This window comes from Schistocerca americana, chromosome 3 (assembly GCF_021461395.2).
Source record: "Schistocerca americana isolate TAMUIC-IGC-003095 chromosome 3, iqSchAmer2.1, whole genome shotgun sequence".
NCBI lineage: Eukaryota > Metazoa > Arthropoda > Insecta > Orthoptera > Acrididae > Schistocerca > Schistocerca americana.
The window spans coordinates 378,870,096-378,887,142 of NC_060121.1; the positions used below are offsets into that span (position 1 = coordinate 378,870,096).

Genomic DNA, 17,047 nt, shown 5'->3' on the forward strand with positions numbered 1-17,047 from the left:
AAGAGCATTGCACATGCGCACACTGCAGATTCATGGTCTACATGTAACTGAGTGTGAGCATGCGATCTGTGTTGCTTTGGACATTTGTGACCACAGATCAAGAGTTTACCTGCTAATGTTATTAGGCAAGGAAGCATCGGTCATCTTCCTCAACTTCTGCCAACATTCACATAGTCTGTTCTCGCTCTCTCTGGCACACTGCAGAGCTCTAGTGAGGACACCTATCCAAATTCCTCCAGAATCTCAACATCATCTCTCCCATATGCTTCATCTGGTCCTCCTCAGCCAGACAAGCTACCTTCCTTGAAGTCTACCTCTACTTCACAGATAGCCATATCAGTACATCCATCCACATCATACCTACCAGCCACCAAAAGTACCCCACTTTGACAGCTGCCACCCATTTCATACAAAGATGTTCCCTCCATAAACCCTAGCCAACCATGGCCATTGCATCTATGGAGACAAGCAATCCCTCTCCAAATATACTAAGGGTATACTGAAGCCATCACAGAAAGAAATTACCCTCCCCGCCTTTCCCAAAAACATATCTCCCATGCCTTGTCTCCCCAGTCAGTTACTGTCCCTATAGACCCACCGAATGGCCACAAAGGTGTAGCTTACTACCACCGAGGACTGGAGCAATTTAATCATATTCTCTGACATGATTTCAACTACTCCTCAATGCGCCCTGAAATGAGAAATACCCTCTAACCTTCCTCCCACCCCCTTCCCACAGTGATATCCTGCTGTCTACCTAACATTATGCAGTATCCTTGTTCAGCCCTATTCCACTCCTCCTCTCAGACCATTGTTCATATTTTAGTAACAGTAGTCCTTTCCTCTTCTCTGCTTTGCTCCTCGCCCCTTTTGGTTCTACAGCACAGCTTCCCAATGCTACGCCTAGTAGCCCACCATCTTATTCCTGCCATGACCATGCTCTCTCCCATAGGCAGCAATACAGTATCTTTCACCATCTTTACCCTGCTATTCCTAACCCTCCCCACCTCACGCCACTACTGATCCCCACTACCCACACCAGCCAAGATAGTGAACACTTGAGTCACAGTCAGGCCTTAGTGCCCAAAGATGACAGTGGCCATGTGAGTGGGTGTGTTTTGTCTGCATCTGATGGAGGAGTTAAGTCTGATAGCTGATAATATCAAGCAGCCTTTTTTCAATGTGCCTTTCTGCCAACTGATGCCTCCTCTGCGGGGAAATGTAGATAAAGCACTCAGAGATGAAAGTTAACTGAACCTTGTGGATACAAAGCAGCATCAGGCTCTCATACAATTCTCATTGGGTTTTACATGGAGCATTTAGCATCTTTCTTACCCACATTTAGCGAAAGTCTCTGTTATAGTAAATAATTATGAGTGAGTAAGAGTAGTACAGATCACTAAATGGTGAGAAAAATGAGAAATCCGATGCACAATACTGTAGCTTTATACCTATAGGTTTTCACTGAAGAACACAGAGACATCCTAGACTCAGGTATTTCAACATTCCTTGAAAACACAAACCTCATTTCAAAAATAAGTGTCAAGCTGTGATGCACAACTCAGTTTGAGACACACCAGTTCAGTAAAACGGTGTTTGCTTTCTTCACACACCACATCTTGCAAATCACTAACATAAGCAAATTTCACTGTCCTGAAGTTATGAGCTGTTCAACATTGTTGATTGACGAAGATATGACCACAAAATTTTTTCAACTATGAGAATGGTGCAAAGAATTCTTAAGTATCAGAATTTAGTTCCTTGTCTTCAGTACTGATGATGATTTCACAATCTTGTCTATAGTGGTCTGAAAGAAGGGACTGCAATAGTTAAGAGACCAGATGCTTTTGGGCTGTAACTGACGGATTTGATTAACCAATGCGAAATTATCGAAGATGTAATGTGTACCACAAGATTACATTCATGACACACATCATGATGTGAAAGATCATCTGCATAACTGCTACACACACACACACACAAAATATCTGCCTATAATTAAATGATGTCGCTTTACCTGTGTGTAGCTGACTATTTTAATTGTGTAATTCTTATATAGTGTATGAGTTGTAAACAACAAACAGCTTTTAACTGCAAATAAAGCCACTGTTGTTGTTGTTTACTAGACATTTTACCTCCATAAGTACCCCCAGTCACTAAAAAAGATTTTTCTGTCACTTATCCCTTCTGTCACATCTATCTATGATTTGTAATGTTCTTTATAATAGCTGTGAAAGTTGATTCAAAGATCGAGGCAGGCAAGGGCCTATCACCTTCGATAGACCAAGCCCAATAAAGCACTGTGGCATTCAAACCGACCTTTGTCTTGATAACAGTTTACCTTTTTTAGTAGGTTATAAAAGAGTTATACAGCTATGTATTTCACTCCTTTCCATACTGTATTTAGATTCACTCAAGGCTAATACAAATCATTTTCCTGCTAGGATGGTGTTTCGCAGTCCTGGTACGTCCGGGGAGGGAGGGGGGGGGGGGGAGGAGCAGCTTGAAATAACGCTTTAAGATGTCTAAATTTAAGCCCCCCCCCCCCCAACAGTAATGGAACCTTCTCTCTCTCTCTCTCTCTCTCTCTCTCTCTCTCTCTCTCTCTCTCTCTCTCTCCAATACGGATCAAACTATATACTGTTAGTCTTGCTGGATTGCTGATTGCTCACAAATTTCAAAAGTGAATGTGTTATGTATTGTGAAACAGAAGTTAATATTTCCAACTGCTAACAGAACTGAAATGGAAAACAGGAATTATAGATGTGCAAAGGAAATTTGTCTACCACAATGTACATATATGACACACAACACGAAATTATTAATGAATACAACATCTCCTCCAACAGGCCTATATAGATAGCAAAAAGTTCCTGTAGATGCATATTTTTCCAGTCCACAATATGCAGAAACATTTGTGTCTAATTTTTTCTTTGTTCCCCTGTATTCCCTACAAATATTGTGTGTTCATTTTTCATGTGAATGCTTTTAATGTACCCCTATTGTCAAGTATGACTTGCATTTTCTAGTTCTGCATGTGGATCACACACAGAGAAAAAAAGAAAAATTGCAACACACACATACAACCTGGAAGTACCATCACTGGCACTGGCAATAATATGCTGGAAAGTCTCCTGTACCTTGTGTGTGGTTGAGTGGGTTTGTGGACACAACCTGTGCAAAAATGATGCACTACTGCTGACCTCATCACATTCTTCCAGTTGTTCGGAGTTGAAAGTAGTAACACAGCCTCCAGAGGACTGTAAAGGAGTAATGCATGTAATTAAAATATAAATACCTGTGCAAGATTACTACATAACTCAATCTTTAAAATAGTGTGTCTTCTCCTATAAACATTCCCAACAACTAACCTCAGTCTCGGAGCATAGATGTGCAAGACGTTCATGTATTTCTGCAACAAGAGCTGGGTCCATTATTTGTTCACCCTCATCACACCCTTTCAACAAGCAACTCCACATCAGTCCTGTCTCTTCTTTATTAAGTGTAAGTTCCAACCTGGAGTAGAGAACAGTTCAAAGTAATTAAACTGCGAAGAACACAAGTTAGGGGCTCAAAAAAGATAACAAAAGGGTACTCACAATATACAGTATGTCCCAGTCATTTAGCTCAAAATTTATAAACAGTAGAAGATTTAGATCATCTATGAAGGACCACATACAGAACACTTGTGCAACTATTCTTGAGTACTGCTTGAGTTTTTGGGATCCCTCCATGAAGCAATTCAGGGGAGTGCTACTAATTTTTTTACCAACAGGTTGAAAGAAACCATGAGCATCACAGGAATGCTGTATGACCTCAAATGAGAATCCCTGGACAGCAGAATGTGTTTGTTCCACAAAACACTACTGAGGAATTATAGAAATGACATCACAGAGAGGCTAGAGCTACTGTTTAATAAATGCTTTATTGTGTAGCCAGTTGTGGTCAAAGGCCATCACCCAGGATAGATTTTTGTTAACAGCGAGAGGTACATACACGCATAAAAAAGCCACAATGTCAAAACATAATATTTATAAAAAACAATGTTAAAAATCTGCTTCTGCATGACTAGACATTATTTGCAAATATAACATTTTTGACACTGTGCCTTTTTTTTTCCCATAGATAACTCTTGTTCTTAGCAAAAATCTGATCAAAATGGCTCACACAATAAAATATACATTACACTGGAGCTTGAGTTGTTACCTGATGACATTTCTTCAATTTATCAAGACCGTGGAACACAGCAACAAGAAACTATTGAGAAACTTAAGAGAGAGAGCTTTTGCTACAGACTGCTGAATGAACATCCTACTGCCAACGTACATATTGCATAAGACTGCAAAGCCAGTAACGTATACACAGTCTTTTTTTCTCACTCCATTTGCTATTTAAACAGGATAGGGAATGACTAGCATGAGAACAACAGACCCTACACCTTGTGCCGTATGGTGGCTTGTGTGGTATGTATGTAGATGAAGATGTTCATTATTTTCAGACAAGGGACCACTGGTCAGAAATGACTATTTCATATTGTATGAGGTCTTGAATAAACAAAGCATGTGGGGCACATATTTGTTAAATGCTTATATGGTTTTGTATTATTGGTGGTGGTGGTGGTGGTGGCACTACCTCGGAAAACAACACACAATGTTTTGCTGTGTTCACAGCAGATTTTTTTCCAATGGGGTTACATGAAGTCATTGGCATTTGAAATTACAGAGGAATTAGTTTATGTGGTCCTAGTTACCTGTTACATAATACAACAGACATTATGGGTATTTGTGAGTGTATCACATGCACTGAAACTGAAGTTGCTTTTGTGCAGTGTAAGTTGTTTCTGTTAACAAAAAGCCTCAATATTCATTTTTGGCACACTTCCTGATAGCAAATAACTCAGATTTTGATCCTCTACCATCTGACTGATGGTGATCTGGTGGGCAAATCAAAATGGCAGTGCTGTATCAGCTGGGTGGCACCGGCAGTGGTGTATCAGCTTGGTGGCACCAACAGTAGATATCACACGAGACTTTTGAATACAGCAGGCAGTAATGGAGACTACCGGTGACTGGACTGGCAGCTCGACATATGCAGCTTCAGCCTCTTGACAGCATGGAGATGGCGCATGGCTTTGTAGTAATTAACGTAAACTTTAGTTGTTTTAGGGGATTACTCCTGCAATTTTAAGAATTTTAAATTTTGTGTCTTGTAAATAACTGCTGTTGTGAATCATGCAAAAATGGTTCAGTCAATGAAAGGGTAGTGATGAGACTGTCACCCAAGGAAATAACAATAACAATAATAATAGGAAGAAGAAGAAGAAGAAGAAGAAGAAGAAGAAGAAGAGTAATATGAATGAGTTGATTAAGTAACTTATGTTAAAGTATGCAAGATGAGTTCAGTTAGTGAAAATGTAAGTAAGGAGTTCACTATTCTGGAAAATGTTGATAATAATGAGGATAATATTAATGAGTTAAATAGCAGTGAGAATGGCAACTTATTTCACTAAGTTTCTGTCAAAGTGCAGAGTATGATGATACTGTTTTAGAAAATAAGTGGTATTTTGTTAATGATAAGGACTTTTTATGAGGTTTTTATGATAATGTACTGTGCCATTTTGGACTTGCGATTTATGGACTGCTGATATAGAGTAACTAAGACAAGATGAGTGATGTTAGTGAGAACGCGGATAATGAGACGCAAATGTAGAGAAATGTTGTCAATGTGGATAGTAATGTTAATATATGTGTTAATAACACATATGCTACAATAGGCAAAATTAGTAAATCTCAGAAAGGCCAATGTCAAAGTTAAAGTTAAATGAGTGGGAATCAAAATGTAAAGTTGAGTAAAACAGTATTGGTAGGCAATAGGAAGAAATGTAATATGGTGCATTAACTAGTAGGCAATAGGAAGAAATGTAATGCTAGTGCATTAACACAAGCTGGATATAATTTATTGTTAAATGAAATAAAATGATTTGGGAGAGAAGTATAAAATGGAACTGAACAAAATGGGTAAAGAAATATCAAGTGGAATTGAACAAATGAGTGAAGGGATTAAACAAATGGGTAAAAATTTGTCAAAAGAATTTCACAGGGAGTTGAAACTAACCAGTGAACAGACTAATAAGAAAAATGAACAAATTGATGATAAGAGTTAAAACAATGAACAATTTTATCAGCTGAATGAGATTCTTGATGAGTCAAATAAAGAAATTAAAGCTGAAGTGATATATCACAAATTTATTATTGGCTATGAACTTAAATACTGAAAAGGACTAAATGGTGAACAGGGAATGTTAGGAGAGGTCATTTATGATGAAAATAACGAACAGGTCTCTGAGAATGATATCAGAAAAAGAGATTAAGAATTATGATTTAATGTCAGACTTAGGCATCAAAAGTGAAAATATGAGAATAAAATTCGTTAAAGGAGAGACTGAGGTGAAATATGTGAAAGAATATGTTGAAAATGGTAAACAAGAATAATGTTGACACTGAAGTAAATTGTTGTTGTGATGGAACTGGTAACAGAATAATGTCAAAGGCAGGTAACACGAACAAGCAGAGTGTACATAAATTAACTTGTGAAAAAAGGTAATACTATTTGTGTAGTGATAAACCAGAAGAGTGACTTTAAAATTTGCATAATATAAGTGTAGCTTTATTTCATAGATGGAAATATTAATGATGTAATTAATTAGCAAACAGGTCACATTGCAGGTTGTGATGAACATGAAGCATTGTTAAAATTTTTCAGAAAGAATTAGCAAATATTTTCCAAAATCTGTGTAACTCAGAAAAACTATGCCTGCAGTTGAGATAAAAGGAGAATAATCCTTTCAAACGATGGCTTCTGTTCATGCTGTAGTAGTGTGCACCTATTAATTAATTAATTATGTGTTATAGAAGTTACATCAATATTTTGTTAATGTTATGTGACATTGACCACAAATGTTGTAATGTTTTGTACATAGTGTAAAGAACGGAGCATAAGGCACACGCAGCACAAGGGAGAGGCTAATGATCTGATTGGAATTAGAGTGGTGAATCATACTATCTGTGTTATCACTACCTGGTTTCCATGGCAATCAATGACATATTAGTGACACACAAAACACGAATGACACACTGACACTGCTACTGAAATGAATTATGGCAATGGAATAGCTCATACTTTATCTGTCAACAATTTCAGTCAAAATTTGCTCATTTATTAAGAAATGAAATCATATGCAATACATGTATTTAATTTAGTGTATGGATATTATTAATTATTGATGAAACTAACTTTATTGTTGAGTTTCGATTCCAGGAAGGTTAAGTTACTGTGTTGTCTAATGTCTCTTTTGTTTAATGTATGTTGCATGTACTTGGTATTCGAGAAGAATGGAAACAGGACTCAACAAAGACCTGAACACTACGACCAGCCGGTGGATTGACCGCAACTATGGCTACCCCCAAACAAATGAATGCATTGTGTTGCTGTGTCATGAGTAAATATACTCAAGATGTATAAAATTGTGGTTGTAAAAAATCCACATGACTGTTAAAACACATAGTGAGTATTATTTTAGAATAAAATAAAAAAGAACCACATCACCAAATTTATAATGTGTAATAGATATTAATGCTGTCTAACAATGCATTTGAGCACCTTTGGAAGTAAATAAGAACTGCAATTTTGGAAAAATCAAAAATTTATTATATTACAGAAAACGTATTTTAATGATGTTAAGGTCCAAGGAGGGTTTGAGTTGGCTTTTTTTTTTTAATTTAAAAAAGGAAAAAACAGAAAATCTTTAACATTTTTGCTTGGGGGATAAGTAGCATTTATGCCACGTATTACCCACATTTTATTGTACAGAGTAGAAAGGTTTACACTACCATGCATCAGCCAACAGTTCAGATTGTTAGCACTCCCCAACCCATAATACAACAGATGATCACTGAGTACTGAAGCATATACACTGAGGTGAAAAGAGTCATGGGCTAGCAATATGCACATATACGGAGGGCAGTAGTATCGCGTACACGAGGTACAAACAGGCAGTGTGTTGACGGAGCTGTCATTTGTACTCAGGTGAATCATGTGAAAAGGTGTATGAAGTGATTATGATTGCACGTTGGGAAACAAAAGACTCTTAACATGGAATGGTAGTTGGAGCTAGATGCATGGGACATTCCACTTCAGAAATCATTAGGAAATTCAATATTTCCTAACCCACAATGTCAAGAGTGTGCTGAGAATACCAAATTTGAGGCATTACCTCCCACCACAAACACAGGGCAACAGCCTTCACTCAATGACCGAGAGCAGTAATATTTGCGTAGAGTTGTCAGTGCTAACACACAAGAGAAAGAAAGAAAGAAAGAAGGAAAGAAAGAGAAAAGAAAAGCAGTTACACGTTAGCCCAATCCACGGAAGAAAAGGCCTCTAAACACAGGTACTTTGAGAAAGGTTCATAAAATACGCCATAGAGAAACAGAGGTCCTTAACTAGGGGTTAAATGTCCTTTGCCATACGGCTATGAAGGGTAAAAAGTAAAACACGGTAGACAGCCCATGTGTCGTTCACTAAAACAGCCAATAATTCAGACAGTAAAGATAAATTGGAATGTAAGTGCTTAAAAAAAGGGCATTCCATAAGGAAATGGTGAACTGTCAAAGGTTGAAGGCAATGAGCACAAAGTGGTGGGAGAGCACCACTTAACAGATGGTGATGGCTAAAAAGACAGTGCTCAATATGGCTAAAAAGACAGTGCTCAATACACAACCTAGCTAAAATGATCCTCTCATGCAAGAAAGCCAAGAGGAGGTTGTCCAAGTCACTGGGAGAGGTATAATTTTCCAGAGCTTGTTCCCATGAAGGGAGGGTCAGTGGTGATGCCAAAGTAACATCACCTGCTGACAGACGGCAACAGAGAGATCATTAGAGGGAATATAAGAACTAGCGGGCGAAGGTACTACGACTGCAGCCTTGCAGCAGCATCAGCAGCTACGTTTCCCATCAGACCAGCATGACCAGCAACCCACATAAGCATCACAGTGGCTCCGCCAAGAGTGAGCAAGTGACAGCTTTCCTATGGTCCGTTGCACTTAGGGATGAATGGTGTACAGCACACAGAGACTCTGAAGGGCACTGACAGACTCTGAGCAGATGACATAACTGAAAAGCCTGTGTCTCCGTATGTACTGCGTGGCCTGATACATGACGAAGAGCTCCGCTGTAAATACTGAGCAGTGTTCCAGAAGCCTATACCAAAAAACACCCGACACCAGTCAGTTTGAGAGCCATCAGTGTACACAAAAGGCACTATTGCGAAGTTCTGTGCAAAGGTCACGAAACTGAAGGAGACAGAGCAAATGAGTTAAGGTCAAGGTGAACAGGGGCTGCCAGACGAAGCCAAGGTGGTGAATGGTTCACACCCATGGGGAAAGTATCAGGCTGCATGAAGTTAAGCTGTTGTAGCAAGAGCCGAAAGGGAACTCCAGGAGGTAACAGAGAAGAGGGACATGCCCCATACCGGTGATCAAAGGAGTCATTGAAGAAGGAGACATAGGATGTGTGGTCAGACATGGCAGACAAATGGCATGCAAGCCTGCTGAGGAGGAAGTCACGGCAGCACGACAACAGTAGTTTAGCAGCTTCGGCAGAACAGACTCTCAACTGGGCTAGTGTAAAAGGTGCCAGTGGCAAAGCGGATGACATGATGGTGGATTGTATTGAAACGGCGTAAGATGGACAGACGTGCAATGCATAAATGAAACACCCATAGTCTAGTTTCGAATCAACAAGGGACCAGTACAACGACCTACTCCCAGGTAATACCACTGTGAACATTGACGGATCACATACAGTGGGCAGCCAGTTAAGACACATGGGAGGACCAAGAAAGTTTCAATGAAAGGAAGAGCAACAGGCCCAAGACATAAAGACAGTGGAAGAAACCAACTGCACCAGAAATTGATACAATGGTTTTGTCAATGGAAAATTGAAAGCCATTGTCAATGTTCCATGAGTAAAGACAATCAAGACATCACTGAAGACACTGCTCAATGAGGCAATTTCATGGAGAACTGCAGTAGATGGTAAAATCGTCAATGAAAAGGGAGCCGGACATGCTTGGTGGGAGACAGGCAATAAATGGGTTATTGGTGGTAGCAAAGAGGACAGCACTCAGGATGGAACCCTGCGGCACACCATTTTCCTGGATAAAGGTGTCCAACAAGGCAGAGCCCATACGCACCTTGAAAACCCAGTCTGTTAAAAATTCCTGAAGGAGACCAGGCATGCGTCCACGGAATCTCCAAGTGTAGAGCTTACGGATGATACCAGTTCTCCAGCTGGTGTTGTAAGCTTCCTCTAAATCGAGGAGAAAAAAAAAAAAAAAAAAAAAAAAAAAAGAAAGAAAGAAAGAAGCTGGCCACAGTTTGGTACTTCTGCAGGAAACCATTCATAACATGGGTTGACAAAGTGACGAGATTGTCAACTGCAGAACAGTGCGCTTGAAATCCACACTATGCAGTGGTAAGCAAATTGCAAGACTCAAGCCACCATACCAGCCAGGAATGAAACATAAGTTTCATAACATTGCACACACAGCTGGTGAGGGAAATGGGGCGATAAAAAGAAGGAAGGTGTGTGTCCTTACCGGGCTTAGGTATGGGTATGACAGTAGCTTTGCACCAGCGTCTGGGAAACATTCCCTCTGCCCAGGTGCGATTGTACTTATGAAGGAGAAAGTGCTTGCCCACAAGAGAAAGGTTCTGCAACATCTGAATGTGAACATCGTCTGGCCCTGAGGCGGAGGATCGGGATGAAGTGAGAACATGATCTAGCTCCCTCATAGTAAAGGCAGCATTGTAGCACTTATGATTCTGAGATGTGAAGGGTATCACCCTAGCCTCTTCCACTCATTTCTAATGGAGTAAGGCAGGGTGATAGTGGGAGGAGCTCAAAACTCCACAAAATGGTGGCCCAAGATGCTGGAGATAGCAGTAGGGTCCACTATGACATCGTCTGCTACCATCAGGCTGGCAATTGGAGAATGGAACTTGATCCCGGAGAGCTACCAGACGTCGTCCCCACATGTTGGAAGAGGGAGTAGAACTGTTAAAACAAGTAATAAATGAAATCCAGCTATCTTTTTTGCTATCCAGAAGAATGTGACGGCACTGTGCATGGCACTGTTTATAACAAATGCAGTTTGCCAACGTAGGATGATAGTCAAAAATATGGAGAGCACATTTCCGTGTGCAAATGGCATCAAGGCACGTCTCAGCCCACAAAGGGACCGGGAGATGGTGCGGTAAAGTGGATGTGCGAGGAATGGAACGTTCTGCAGTGGTAAGGATAATGTTTGTACGATATTCTACCTGATCGTCACAACTGGGGAAATGTGGGTTATCGAAGGTCACCAGTCGGTCTTAGAAAGCTGCCATTTGGGAGTGCACAGAGGTGGGTAGGTGTTGGCAAACAGACAGCACACGGGAAATGCTCGTTCGAGTATGAGTCAGTCAGAACGGACCACTGAAAATGATGGGTAAGCCTGGCAGAGCAGAAGGATAGGTCCAAATGGGAATAGGTGTGCGCCAAGTCTGAAAGGAATGTGTGTGCTCTTGTGTTGAGTCAGATGAGGTGAAATTGGTTGAGAAGGTCAGCCCAGGGGGCACTTCCGTGACAGGTTCTGGGAGAGCCCCTAAGGAGATGGTGTGCGTTAAAGTCACTGAGCAGTAAAGAGAGGATGAGGAAGACTGTCCTGGTGACACCAAATGACAGAAGGATGTAAACAGTACAAAGGGTAAAAGTCATGTGAGGAAGGAAGAGGTGAACTGCAACAGCTTGAAGTGAGGTAATCAGGAAGATGAGTTGACTACGAACATCATCACGGATGAGTAGCATAGTCCCCCATGAGATGAAAAGCCATCCTTGGGGGAGGAAGGTCAAAGCGGACTGGAAAGAATTGTGGTCGTGAGGATGCAATTTTGTTTCCTGGAGGCTGAGAACAAGTAGACGCTGCAATTTTAAGAGCAGCCATAAGTCCTCTTTGTTGGATCAAAGGCCACGAACTTTCCATAGAAGTCAATAAGAGACACACGACGAACATATCCGTTAGTCCTGCTGTTAGCAAAGGCGCGCGCTTCCTCAGTCTGCTGCCAAAACCTATTAATGCCACATTTCACCACACAGTCCTAACTGATTCATCTGTCGTGTGTCCCACACTGACTTCTATGGAAGATTCATGGCCTTTAATCCAAGAAAGATGACTGCAGTGCCTCTCCTGGGCTTGTGACCATATCAGTTGGACCCCAGATGATTGGAAAATCACGGCGTGATCAGGTCAGTCCTGATTTCAATTGGTAAGAGTTGATGGTAGGGTTTGAGTGTGGTGCTGAGCCCACGAAGCCATGGACCCCACTTGTCTACAAGGCACTGTGCAAGCTAGTGGTGGCTCCATAATGGTGTGGGCTGTGTTTACATGTAATGGACTAGGTCGTCTGGTCCAACAAAACCGATCATTGACTGGAAATGGTTATGTCTGGTTATTCAGAGACCATTTGCAGCCATTCAGAGGCTTCAACAATGGAATTTTTATACATAACAAAGTGTCATGTCCCTGAGCCACAATTGTTTGCAACTGGTTTGAAGAACATTCTGGACAGTTCAAGTGAATGAGTTGGCCACCCAGATTGCCCAAAACAGGATGTAATTGAAAGGTCAGTTTGTGCGGAAAGTTCTGCGCTGGCGAAACTACTACAATTATGGATGGCTATAGAGGCAACATGGCTCGACATTTCTGCAAGAGACTTCCAACAACTAGTAGAGTCCATGTCACATTGAGTTGTTCCATTATGCTAGGCAAAAGGAGGTCCAGCACAATATTTGTAAAAGTAGGTCTGGCACAATATTACGAGGTATCCCATGACGTTTGTCAGTTTTCGTGTAGAGACCACAGTGAATCACAATGCAAGTCTTGACAGCAAACACATACTTCCGATTAATAATATTAACTGTTTATACATGGCTCCAACTAGACTGTCAAAACTCTCCACACTAACAGCTTCTTAAATTTAACTTCAGTAACACCAGACTCAAGCTCATATTTTAATTAGAATTTTGTTTAATGTATTCTATCATTGGCCGATTAAACTGACCAATCAGAAATATACCCCGCGCAGGCAGTGCAAAAGATTGAAGCTAACTCACAACGCAATTTCTGACTAGTACTCAGGCTGACAATATGTATTCACTGCAAGTGATTTTAGATTTTCAATTAAGTTTATAGTGTTAATCAGTCTTGGGAAAAGTTTATAGTCTCTAGTTTTCGAAGAGGCACCATGCATGTAGAGTGAACCCAATACACTTTCGCAAAACTGATTACCTGTGTTAAAGGTGCAGCAGAGAATATTTACGTAAGAATCCGTGAATGCACGACTTCCCACTGTTATTACTGTATTTTCTGGACTATAATACGCACTAGTTTCTTTGAAAAATTGCCTCCAAAATTCATGTGCATCTCATACTCTAAACTGATATCATCATGTCCAGTGTCCGATTTAAAATTTCCACCAGTCTTAAAAATGGCCATATATTCGATACCACGGGAAACCTGTCTATCTGTCAACACTGGGTTCAACTGGCAACAGCAGTGCACCAATGCGACAAACATGAGTTGCAGGGATTCACAAGCTTGCTAACATTGTCTCCTTGCCATCACAAACCCAGAACAGTGTCTAACCTATGATGCGACATTGCAGTCAATGGTGCCAGTGAACTTTAACTGTAAGCGACTTGTGTTATCAGTAACAGTACAATATTTTTGTTAGTAAGTAGTTTCGTAATGGTAAAAATAAAAGGCTTTGTATGACGTGGGCTATAAATTAAAAGTAATAGCACATGCAGAAAAACATGGAAACAGAGCAGCTGAGTGCAATTTTGGCTCTCCAACAACAGAAAAAAGAGGGTGGGTGCTAGTAAAGAACTGAAAAAAAAAAAAAAAAAAAGGAGGAAGACTAAATGTGCAAATAGAGGACTGAATGGAAAATGGCCAAAACTAGATGATTGCATACTGAAATGGATTGAAGGACACCACAAAAATGGCACTGGTATTAATACAAAAATGATTCAAATACACACTTGTAAGCTAGCATTACAGTGGGACTTAATGGACTAAGGGTGGAGTTGGTTGGTGCTGCAGATTTATCAAGTATCAAGGACTTAGCATGCAAACCAAAAGCATGCAAACCAAAAACAAAATATCGCAAAAAAGGCCACGAGAATATGAAGAGAATATATTATCTTTCTGTCACTTTATTATTCAACATCGAAAGACAAACAGTGTGGAACTAAGCCAAACAGCGAATACGAATGAAACTCCTCTGATGTTTGATGTGCAGAGTAACAGAACTGCTGCCACAAAATTTCCTAAAACTGTAACTATAAAATAAGTGCTGATGGTACTAAACTTAATTCAATGATCATTTTCAAGTGCAAAAAAATGCAAAACCTTTTGAAATATCATCAGGTGGTGGTGTTCATGTAGATGGCAAGGGTTGGACGGATTAGGCTGGTACGAAATTGTGGATTAACAGTGTGTGGGAGAGAAGGAAAGATGCTTTATTGAAGAAGAAATCTCTTCTTGTGCTACATCACTTTAATAGTCATTTGAAGAATTCCATGAAAAAGAAATTAAGAAAGAGAAATATAGAGCTTGCTGTTATTCTGGGAGGAATTACTCCACAATTGCAGCCCCTTGATGTCTCGATAAACAAACCATTTAAAGTGTATATGAGAGCGGAATGGAACAAATGGATGATGGAACAAATCCAACGTGAGTTCATGCCAAAGGGAGCTTCAAACCGACACACAAACAAGTGTGTAAGCGAATAAAACAGCCATGGTCTACAGTGAGAAGGAATAACTAGTGCCATTAGCATGGCTGATGCAGCAAAGTGTCTTGGCCAGAACCATTCATATCTATCCCTAATTAATTAATTAGTTAGGAAGGGGTAAGACCATTACATTACATGTACTAAGGAAAAGCAAATTAAAAGCTTTAAACAACATTTTTTGTCAGGTATCAGAATTGAATAATAATTTGTCATTTATCCACACAGCCAGTCACGAATTATATCTGTTAAATAATTTATACAACACCATTAAAAACTGCTTAGAAAACTACGAGTAGGAGGTTAGTAAAATAACCAACAACCTCTGTCACATTATAAAGTTCCTAATGCAATGTTTTTTCAGAAAAATTATTTACCCAAGACCTATAGTGCATAATACTAGTGTCTGACCATCTACTTGAGCTCAATAGCTCACTCACTCACCATTCACTGCTGACACAGTTTCTCAGAAAGGCAAAAGGGAGGACATGGAGGATTAACAGAGACATGACAGTATGGTCATGGTCCTGATGTCATCAGCAAGTGTACGTAGTGGATGCAGTGATTTTATTTTGAAAGCTGCAATGAATAACTGAATAACTATTTGCCATCTTATCAAACTATGTTGTTCCAAGTACAAATAAACATAAAGAGTACTGCACAGTAGGTACAAACTGAATGAGGTGTGAATTTATTGAGATGTGCCTTAGATTAGGGATGGAGGCGGCTCATGCTCTGTCTGGTCTCCATGAGTTTGGTTGTCCATAGTCTTCGCTGATCACTTCAGGCAAAAGCAAAACAAAGATGGTTCATTGAACATGGCCGGGGATGATCATCTGCCCTGCCCTTGTTAAATGTGTATAAATTTATACAGTTGAATAACGATGTTATGAAAAGGATAGATTGATACTCACCATACAGAGGATATGTTGAGTCACAGACAGGTACAACAAGACTACTACACATTTGAGCTTTCAGCCAAAAGCCCTTCTTCTACGGTAGACAACTCACACTTGCAAGGGCTGTTCAAAAACTATGGTCACTTCAAATTGGGCGGGCAATGTACATTTGATGATTATTATTATTATTATTATTATTATTATTATTTTTAAGCCATGTCCCGAACATGTGTTCATAGTTTCAAGTGTAAGCATACTTCGTTTGTTTTTGACAGATAGAAAGGTTAGACATGTTTTTCTGTGTTCGGCGATTTTCGATCATTATAATAAATACAGCAAAGAATTTGCGTCAAATTTTGTGTGAAAAATGGAATCAAGTGCTCTAAAACACTTGAAATGTTGACAGTGGCATGCGGTGGGTCTGTTATATATTGTATTAACCTGCCACATCCAACATCATTGAAAAATGATCCTTGTATGAATAAATTATTATACTATGTTATGCTAATACTTACTTTCCTTTCTCTAGAGTCCACACAGCAGGTAATTCTGTGCTAAGCCTGTGACAAGTATCCCCTTCCAGGAGATTTTGACCACGACAAGTAATAGTCAAGCAATCAGCACATGCTTTAACATGAATGTCCTGCTTCACAACACACTCCGCAAGTTGAAGCCATACTGTGATGTCCTCCTGATTTTGAAGCCACATATAGCGCTTTGGCTTTTGCATATTTTCTGTAAATTAAACTTGTTTTATATAGACAGTTAATATAAGAAGCAAGCTCAAGACAGAGTGCAATAACAGATGCTGCAAGGTGAAATACTGCTACCTACAATTTTTTGCTGGTTCACTAATGAAGAATGAATATTCACATTCAGCAACAGACATATATTGCATCAGTTATATAAAAGAAAAACATTTTACAACCAGAAGACATACACAAATGTGTAACACTATTCATCAAATGCTCGCACTACTAGAATTTTACTTTTTTTTTTTTTTTTTTTTTTTTTTTTTTTTTTTTTTTTTTTTTTTTTTTTTTTTTTTTTTTTGTGTATCAAGTCTTCAGACAAAGACAGCACAGTATATAATATCATTGCATTTTTATTGTTGTCTACAATGATGAATCAACCCTTGTATTAAAAAATCTGCTACTACAATTCAAATGTGAACCAGAGCCAAAAGTGAAAGCTCCTATAAAATGTCACACAGATAATACACCCGTATGTAAGCTGACTAAGATAATGAAACAC

General features: G+C 39.5%; 1 protein-coding gene across 1 annotated transcript in view; it reads right to left on the bottom strand.

Moving 5' to 3' along the window:
- The window catches only part of LOC124607047 (nudC domain-containing protein 1), a 126,993-nt gene that overhangs the window by 50,611 nt on the left and 59,335 nt on the right, over positions 1–17,047 (bottom strand). The window contains exons 6-8 of the mRNA XM_047139223.1: positions 16,309–16,528; positions 3,372–3,516; positions 3,141–3,260 (exon numbers count right to left, since the gene is read on the bottom strand). Coding sequence (XP_046995179.1) covers positions 3,141–3,260; positions 3,372–3,516; positions 16,309–16,528 — 485 coding nt within the window. The remainder of the gene's footprint in view (positions 1–3,140; positions 3,261–3,371; positions 3,517–16,308; positions 16,529–17,047) is intronic.